The sequence below is a fragment of the Eurypyga helias genome, unplaced genomic scaffold, assembly GCF_000690775.1.
Source record: "Eurypyga helias isolate BGI_N326 unplaced genomic scaffold, ASM69077v1 scaffold32186, whole genome shotgun sequence".
NCBI classification, from domain to species: domain Eukaryota; kingdom Metazoa; phylum Chordata; class Aves; order Eurypygiformes; family Eurypygidae; genus Eurypyga; species Eurypyga helias.
The window spans coordinates 708-10,445 of NW_010255223.1; the positions used below are offsets into that span (position 1 = coordinate 708).

Genomic DNA, 9,738 nt, shown 5'->3' on the forward strand with positions numbered 1-9,738 from the left:
CACACGCAGGAACACACCTTGGCTGAGACACAGGGCTTCAGTGCTTTTGGTGTTAACAGCAGAAAACCGTGCCTGCTTTCAGTCCTTCCACACTGGCAGGATTTGCTGTGCTCTATGAGCACTCAGGCACTCTGCAAATAGGTAGAATAAAACTACCGAACAGTAGGGATAACGTAGAGATGAAACTTTAGTCCGGTACAAGCCTGTTGTTGTTTTACGAGCTATCCCATGGCACTGCTCGGTACACAGAGCTGGAACGGTTGCACAGAGTACTGGCAACGCTCCGTATTAAACTCAAAGCTGTAAGCTGCAGACAAGCTGGCAGATGCCAGGATTAGTTGGCTGGAAAGCACCAAAGCCTTTGAATCAACAAGGTTGAGTGTCGATAAGGCATACTTCAAACTCATAACATTGGAGTTTGGTGGAGATACTCTGGCATAGATATTTGTAAATTCAAATTACATTATTATAGTGGTCCTTGTGGCCTTCCAGTGGGGAGACTGGCAGACACATTTGTGTCAACGAGCTGCTTGCACTCCACACCATAAATCTGTCACTCAACATCTTAGCAATTAAGAGGTGCCGTGAGTTTTTCAGAGCTGGTGTGTATGTGCTGTTAGGGTGACAGCACAGGTGGCTGTTCAGAGGGACAGCCGAATGAGTCCAAAAGCCAGTAGAGGCGCTGTTGATAGTCGTAACTGTAATTTGCTGTTTTATGTCCACTGTGGTCTCACAGGGTCTCTGGTCACCCTTTTGTGCCTTTCCCACCGGGTCATGTGCCGAGTGATCAGTGATGCTGAGCCAGCTGACTCTGTCCAGGACAATGGGACTTCATCTAACTTCTGGATAACTCGGCTAGAAAGCAGTTATGGATTCTACATTGGCCTGGGCTTGGCTGTCTTCTCCAGCTTCCTCATCGGAAGCAGTGTCATCCTCAAGAAGAAGGGGCTGCTACGGCTGGTGGAGAAGGGAGGCACCAGGGCAGGTAAGGCTGGTGGCGTGGGGTGGGGGGGCAGGAGGGAGGAGGTCCATCTGTTCCTAGAACCACATGCATCATCCAAACTCCAGCACACATAAGGCAAAGGAACACCTCTGGGTATGTCAACCTTCCATCGGCAGTGTAAATAAGACCTTTTGTGGATGCATTTTTGTGTGCAAGACCCAGACAGCAGTGTTGAGCTGGAGCTGAGAAGCTAATTTACAGAGCCCTGCATTGGAAGGGCTCAGCTGAAAGCAGCATTCCCCTGCCATGCACCACAAATAGCAAGTCACATGCACGGTGTGATCAGATGTGCACCCACCAGAAGACCATACACACACCACAGCTCTTACATGGGGAAGTGTGATGCCAGGAGGAAGCAAAGTGTTGAAAGCTCTTTGAAACGTGCCCCGTTGCACAAAGGTGCAAGACATCCCCATGCCACAGACTAGAGCAGAAAAGCACAGCTCCATGACCCCCATTCTTGCTCTTATTGAGGCACTAGGCAGCTTACCACCAAGTCACTGAGACAACGATGCAGCCTCACGTGCCTTGAGTGCGTTAGCAAGAGCCATTTATTGACGCAGGGCTGCCCGCCCATGATCAGTGTGAACTCTGCTTGTGGTTTTCAGAAAGGTACTTCTGAGTTATGTTGCTCAACAATGTGTAGATAACTTTCCTCTAGCACCAAGCTCTTAGGGTGAGGCTTGTGTTTACGTGCACGTATATATGGGTGGGAAATGATGAGGGAGCAGTGCCTACAGCGGAATTGGACGCATCCCATCAGCATTGCAAACTCCTCTAGCAGCAGCGTTAAGTCCTACCTGGCAGCTGACCTACTTGCATAACTACAAGCCAAAATAATGGTAATTAAAATACTACTGCTTCCCAGTTCTGGCCTAGGAACAATTCTTCAATCATTTTACAAAGGAAGTCAGTATCACTGTCCCCATTTATTGTGTCCCCACATGAGGGCGGGCCAGTCTCGAGTCCCTCTTCATCCCCTGATATTAGGCTGGCTGCACGCAACTGCTAAACTTAAACGGGTTTGCTTTCTGCCTTATAGTTGCACAATGAAATACCAATATTGTTTCAGCTGTAGAAGGTGTCTTCTCCTTCCCTCCATGAACTCCTCCCACAACAGAGCTAAGTATGTCAAACAAGAGCAAACCCCTCTGTATTTCTCAGGATGTTTAACCAGGAATTATAGAATAATGACAGAAAATTGCAGCTGACAAAAAGAGTTTGTGAGAAAAAAAAATGACAAACAAACAAAACCAGCAATTTCTAAGGAATACCAAAGCATAACATTTGAACATTTGAACCAAAAGAGGCTGAATTCTAGCAGATTCCTGTCCACTTCTTTATTCCCCCCTTAATCTCTCAGTCCCTGAGTTTCACCCCTGCTATCTGCACACATCACTTTCCTCCAAAGCAGGTCAAGCACTGCTGTTACTGCCCGCTTCAGTCAGGCCAGGCTCATCCAAAACCTGGGCTCTATCTGATCCAGTAAAATCAGGGTTCACCATGTCAGCAGGCTCAAGCTCCTCTTGTCTCACCGCTTGTGGGTTAAGACTAGAGCTGGGTTAGCTCCCAACACAGTACGTCCGTTCCTCCTCATTCACATGCACATTTTCTTTCATATAGTTGTTCCAATACCAGGAATCATTTTTCATCAAAAACACTGTCACGAATGACTGTTCCACATAAAGTTAACATCAGCATTTGCAGCAGTTCAGGCTGAGGCCCTGTGATACAACTAGGATACCAAGCAGTGTACAAAAGGAGCAGGGAGCCATCACCATGACCAGCAACACAAACTAAAGCACCCAGTACCCACACAGAGCAACCGATTGGTTTTCCCCCTTCATCTTTCATAGCCCTAACCCCTGCTTGAGCTGGGTTTGGAAAAATGCATCGCCTTACCTTAGCGCCCATGCGCGAGACTCCACAGCACGTCGATGTGAGGTGAAGCGCGGGCTCCCCGCGGGCAGGACACAGGGTCCCAGGGAGCAGCCTTTGGGTGGGGGGCACCAGCACAGAGTAGCCCCTGTGATCCTTCATCCCTTTGCTCCAGGAGTGCCTCACGGTGAACATGCAAGACGAAACACGACCAGTCGGCAGGACCTCAGCTGGGGTGTTTATTGCTGGGTTTCGGGGCCCATGCACCCTGATGAACCAGCGAGGATGACCACAGCTCCTGGGGCCAAAGGGCAGCCCCAAGCTCCATGCTGCAGCAGGGCAGGCTGCACCCCAGGCCGATAACCTCCGTGGCGTTGGGTGCCATTCCCATTTCCACCCAGGATTAAACAACTGCCTTTACTGTGTTTTCATTGTCCAGCCCTAAGTGCCAGCTTCTGCTAATCCCTTGACTCAACATAATTTTCATGTAGGATGGCATGTCTGCATATTCTGTCCTTCCAGGATGTTTTCTTTGTCACACTCTTCCCCTTGTTATTTATCCCCCTCCACAGGGATGTTTCTCATCTCTTGCTCCAAAGAGCACAGTTGTTAACTCCTGCAAACCTGTGTGCTTTGCTTCCCCAGGAGACGGAGGCCATGGCTACCTAAAGGACTGGCTCTGGTGGTCTGGCTTGTTAACCAGTAAGTAGAAGCTGTTTCCCTGGGTTTGCAACTTTCCCAGGGTCTCTCCCTGTGAATCAGAAGTGGAAAGAGCCCAGCATCTGGTGGCTTAGAGCCTTTTATTCTGGCAAGTTCCCTGGCATTGGCAGAGGTACCTCAAGGAGAGCGGAGACAGTGAGCCATGCAGGTTCCTCACCAACCTCCTGCAGGGCTGGTAGGACTTGCCAGCTCAGTCTTACCCAATCCAAGGCATGAAAAGCCAGGTTTTAGTAAGGCAGCTGGCTGGTCTGCCTGTGTACCAGGCACGGGGCAAACAGCTTCCCATGAGTGTCCAGAGGCTCTGGGAAAGGTTACTGCTGCAGCACAAGGAAGATAACAAGGAGGTGTTGGTAGCAGCTCCGTTCTTGGGCAAAACTTGTTTTCCCTTAGAGCAAGCCCTAAGACCTTTTTTCATGGTACAACATTAGAGTATCCTCTCAAACTGGACTCCTAACTGCACAGAGAGCAGCAGATTTCACAAGAGGGTTTTTCCAGAGCAGTCCTCTCTGGATCTCACTGCAGCAGCCCACTGTGCCCCCACCTCGCTCTGCCCTCGCAGCTCCCGCTGCACAACCGCCACGGCACAACCCGCGGGCAAGCGCACAATACTCACTGCGCGAGGGACAAGGACAGCTCAGCCAGACAGTGACACCAGAGCACCCAAGTTGACCCTTGGTGGTGAGGAGCAGCCTCCCAGCGCTGCCCACCCCCTCACTCATCACCCAGACGTGCTGCAGCTGCCTGGCTGGGCTAAGGGGGGTTTAGCGAGTTCATAGGGGTCAGCTGTGACATGGCCAGGCGCTGGCACCCTCAGCCCTTCTCCCTTGGGTGCAGGGCTCCAGGGGTGCCTCTCTGCTTGCATTAACTTGTCGCCGATTGATTTTCACCCACGATTTGGCCCTGTTTAGAAGCAGCATGAAACCCCCATAATAAAACCCACTCTCTAACTGATGTCTGACTAGTTTGCAAGCCCACAAGAGAAAGCACAGAAAGTACATTGTAACTCACTGGTATTTATTTTTCTTGTGTTTGTTTAGTGGGTGGAGGGGAAGCTGCCAACTTTGCTGCCTATGCCTTTGCTCCTGCAACTATTGTCACACCTCTGGGGGCTCTGAGCGTGCTCATAAGGTGATTTGTGTGTCTATAATTTGCAATTTGCCTTTTTTAATTTGCCTGTTTGTCTTGTAAGGTAGAAAGGCTTGAAGTGATGCTAACATGATTTATGCTGCTGAAAGGAAAAATGTCTAAGCGTTTTCTAAAGAATGCTCTAACAGTTGTCCTTTTGGGGGATCGTTTAGGAACAACTGAAGAAGTAGCATGGTCTCTGGAAATGCTGCATGTGGATAGCAGCCACATACACTTCAGGTTAAATTATTATAAATATCAGTGTTACTTCATTTCTTATTCTAGCTCTTTAGCTAATTCAAGATTTTTTTGTTTGTTTGTTTTGATTTGATTTGGTTTTGTAGTGAACAGTACTAAAATCTTAAAGGGTCATAAATATCAGTCTTGTTTTTAAACTGTCTTTTGTTTGCCCTTTATTTTCTAAGCTTTTTCGGGTGCTCTGATATTGTGTTTCTGTATTTTGTCTGTTGACAAAAGAGCTGAAACCCTATTTCCTTTTTTTGATTATTATTACTTTTAAAAAGGAGATTCTTATCAAAATACATTAAGCCAGGTACTGAAGGTTTTGTAGAAGGACTGTTACTGTGAAATGCATAAGCAAACAGAATTGGGACTTCTTTGGTGTCTTGCACCAGATTTTTATGGACAACTAGGTATTTTTGCAGATAGATCTATGGCCACAGATCATTCAGAGTTTCTCTGGGGCTTAATAATTCTGATGATTTAGTTAAAAATATTGTAACTCTTTCATTGTTAGGTTGGGGTTTTTTTCTCTGTTACACTGGTTTTTGAAGTAATTTCCTTGGGCTTCATAATGCCCAACAGCTCCTGAGTGAATCTGGAGACCTTGAAAACATTTCTGTAGATGTGCTAACACGTTCAGCGTGTTTTCATCTTGCTGATACCTGAGCTGCGATCTACAGACCACCCCTGCATCTCTGCAGGTTCAGCTGTCAGTAGGTGCAATGCGATTGGGTATTACACATGGAAATCCAACAAATGTACTCCAAATTTGTGTCCTTTTACCACATGAAGGTGTTCTCTACCTTATTTCAGCTGCTCTTCCTTCTTTAAAGGACTTTAAAGCACCAGCTGATGTTTTTTCTGCCCTGTGCAGTGCCATCCTCTCTTCTTACTTGCTTGGAGAACGGCTCAACCTGCTGGGAAAGCTGGGCTGCATGCTGAGCCTCGTGGGCAGCACCGTGATGGTGATACATGCCCCAGAAGACGAGGAGGTCACCACTCTGGATGAAATGTCTTCTAAGCTGAAAGAGCCAGGTACACAGGAGGTTGTGTTTTCTCCTTGGGGCTGGGAAGTGTGTACTGCTCTGTCCCCCATCCCTGCTGCTCAGTTTCAATTTATTTCTCTCCCTCTTCCAGGTTTCCTCGCTTATGCTGCGATCCTCTTGGCTGTCTGCTTCCTCCTGATCTTCTACCTCGCACCCCGCTATGGCCAGAGCAACATCCTTGTCTACCTCACCATCTGCTCCGTTATCGGTGCCTTCTCTGTATCCTCGGTCAAGGGGCTGGGCATTGCCATCAAGGGCTTCTTTGCTGGCCAGCCCGTGCTGCAGCATCCATTGACGTGGATCCTAGTCATCACGCTGGTGGCATCCATCACCACACAAATAAACTACCTCAATAAGTCTCTAGACATTTTCAACACCTCTTTGGTGTTTCCCATCTACTATGTGCTCTTCACCACCATCGTTATCGCAACTTCCATCATCCTCTTTAAGGAGTGGGTCACCATGACTGTAGTGGGCATCATTGGGACAGTTTGTGGCTTCCTTACCATCATTCTGGGTGTGTTTTTACTCCATGCCTTCAAAGACATGGACATCAGTTTGGGAAATCTACCACAAGTCCTCCAGAGTGAACAGCAAGCGCCAGTCACCCGGGACGACAAGAACATCCTGATAGAGGTGGACAACTCCAGCATCACGCCAGAGGATAAACCCAAAGTATTCATGATCTACACCTAGTGTGTTATATGTGGGGATCTGGAGGGTGGGTGAATGGGTTAATGTTGATGTTCCAGAGCATAGTGAGCAACTTAGAAAAGGAAAATCAGAAAATAAAACCAACAGTGTCTTATCCAAAGCTTGGTAGAGTCAAGACAGGTCTTTCTCTGGGCTTTTGGACTGGATTTTTCTCATGGTGTGGCAGCAACAGGTATGTTTAATCCTCACCAGGCTTTAATATATGCAGCCACTGAAAATGAAAATCCTCTTGAAATATGATACTCCTGGGGTTTGCTCCTTTCTGAGGCCCCTTCCCATCTCTTATTCTTGGCAGGGTTAATGTTTACTCTTGCACTCCTTCCCCGGGGGTGACCACTGATGTGTTTATTTCCAGGCCCTGATTGAGTCACTGATTAGTGTTTTTGTCTTTCTTCCTTCCTAGACGCTTGCATGAACGCTAAAATACACCCCAGCATCTCAGATGGAGGTGAGAGACAAGGACTGAATGGTGTGCGCCTGCTATTCCGACTCTGCTCATCCGTGTTTAATGACTTGCTCTGCAAATATGGGACATGAATATTGGTGAATATGGGCAAAACATGGCAAATTTTGGAATAGGCGCTCACTTAGCCTGGGTGGCAGGACCCAAGCCATGAGGTATTTTTACAGGACCGTGGCAGGTCTCTCAGCTTTTGGTTTTTTTGTGAGGTGCAGGAGTTGCCCTGCAGCACAGCATGTATTAGTTTTATGTGGGGTTTCATTTTCTTGGGTTTTTCCCCTTAGCAGCTCAGGTGCCCAGGCCATGTCGATGTGGTTGGTAAAGTGGCTGGGCCTGATCCAGACCTCACCCGAGCAAGGATGGGAAACTCTGGCAGATTAAACGCTGTGTCGGGAGAAACACCACCAGCCTCTTCAAGACACTTGTGGTCTGTGAAAATCAGCCTGAAAGAGCGAGTGGCTGTAAATTGAAATTTTCTTTTTTCTTAGCAAATGTCTTGACCTTGGAGAACCCCTGAACCCTTTGAGCCCCATGACCTTTCCTGCCCAAAAAATGCCCAAAAGCTTTTCTGTTGCTGTTTAGAGGGAGGTATGAGCTGTGTGTTAAAAGACAACTAGGTGGAAGTGTGTCATGCTCTGCAGAGCTGTAGGGATGCCGTTTATCCCAGAGCGGTCTCGTTCACCCTCTCTGTCTCCCCCAGTATAGTATGGATGTTGGCAGGACTCTTGCTCACGGCTCACCTTCAAAACTCCCTTGGTTTTGTGTATTTGTTGTGGTAAGGATGAAAGAAATAACATTTTGAGCTGGAAGGTGAAAAAGGAAGGTATTACTGCAGTTAAATGTTTCTCCCATCTTGCTGCTGGGTCTTACAGCACAGGGGGACTGGAGCCCATTTGCTCACAGCAAATCCCAAACAGGGAGCGGCGAAGCCTGAGCTGGCTGTGCCAAGCTGGCTCAGTCTGGAGGCAGCTCTGGCTGGGTTACCCCTACCCCAGGTCACAGACTGATGCTCTCTGAGATGCTGACCTGGTTATACCTGGGTCTGAGCATCGCCAAACAAATGCAACGGGTTTGGTGGGAGAGGAATATGCAATCTGTTATTTTAATAACATTTCAGTACTTTTTTTTTTTTTAATGTGGAAAGGGAAATAAAGGCTTTTTCTTAAAAATACCCCAAACAAACATTGCAGCTAGATCTGAAAGATTTTAATGATTTCTCTGGCCTTATCGGTGTAGCCCTAAAGGATAAACAGGCTGAAGGACAGCGAGTACAGCAGAGCATCTGGGGCAAGGAGTATAACAGAAGCGCCCTCCCTTGGTAGCAGGGAATAATTCACTCCAGCTTTGCTTCTGGCGTCCTAGTTGGTGTAATGCTTTATGCATTTTATTTTTGAAATAGATGGCAATTGAGAGTCATCCTTCTCACTGCCTAGAACGGCATTTCGTAAAAGCCATTCCTCCAGCTATTCTGCCCTCTCTGGACAAATGCCACTTATAAACCGAAGATTTGAGGCAAGGTAATGAAATCGCACACAAAGTATTTGTTAATGACAACTGACAAATTTATTAAAACTAGGCAAAAGGCACAATGAATTGCATTCTTCAAGTATTTGCATAGATGCATAGGGAGCATTATTGTAAACCATTAATATGTGGACACAGGAGAAAATGAGATTTATTTTGGTATATGTTATCCCAAGTAACATTATCTTTCCAAAAAATGAGGTTTTACCATCTTTTACTCCTGCAGTTCCCCTGTTCTCATTCACTCAACCTGCACACACAGGAAAATTTTAAAAGGGCTTACTTGAAACCACCTTTTGGAGACTTTATGATATCCCAGCAATAAAGTTTTCCATTAGGGTTTAGGCACATCCAGTTGTTGCTGAGCTTTGTGTGTCTGGGGGTAATTTTTTAAAAGCTTGATGCCACGCTCACATGAAACGCAGTGAAAATAGTGCTTTTTGATAGCTATCTGGTAAAGATGAGGGGTTGTAGCAGAAGTATGCTGCTGTCTTCAGGGTGGGCTCAGGTACAAGTTCTTGTGGTGGAATCTGTACTACTTTGGTGTATGTACAGTATGTGCCCAGCTCGCTGCTCCTCCCATGAGGAGCAGTAAGACATGCCATTACATAGGCACGTTAGCTGCACCCCAAGAAATAACAAATCTGGGGGTTGTTTGAATATATAGGTTGTTGATATGTAATATAGCCCAGGTATAGAAAAAGACATGCAAAGATTAGAAATGTCTTTCACTTGCCATCCCTTATTTGAGAGAGAAGTATTTTAGGTTGGTTTTCCAAGTACATAGAAGGTCAGAAAAGGTCAAAAATTGTCAAGATGAGGAATAATCAACCAGAAATTCAAGATATGCCCTGTGTACTGTTTCTTTGTGGAGAAAGAGGTAGTAAAGTTGCAAAAACTACTGTGGTTTAAGTCATCTTACAGAAACATATAACTGCTACATATAACTACAAATCTAATGAGCGCTCAGGGTTTATCTGTTTGGGTTGGGTTTCTTTTTCCCCCCAGTCAGTAAAGGCTAGGGA

General features: G+C 46.7%; 1 protein-coding gene across 1 annotated transcript; it reads left to right on the plus strand.

Moving 5' to 3' along the window:
* Positions 1-736: 736 nt before the first annotated feature.
* On the plus strand, positions 737-6,711 carry LOC104510880 (magnesium transporter NIPA4-like; the record flags this gene model as incomplete). Its single annotated transcript, XM_010153270.1, has 5 exons — positions 737-985; positions 3,527-3,583; positions 4,639-4,729; positions 5,844-6,004; positions 6,107-6,711. Coding segments are annotated over 5 exons (1,163 nt in total), but the record flags the coding sequence as incomplete, so codon positions are not given.
* Between the last annotated feature and the right edge of the window lie 3,027 nt (positions 6,712-9,738).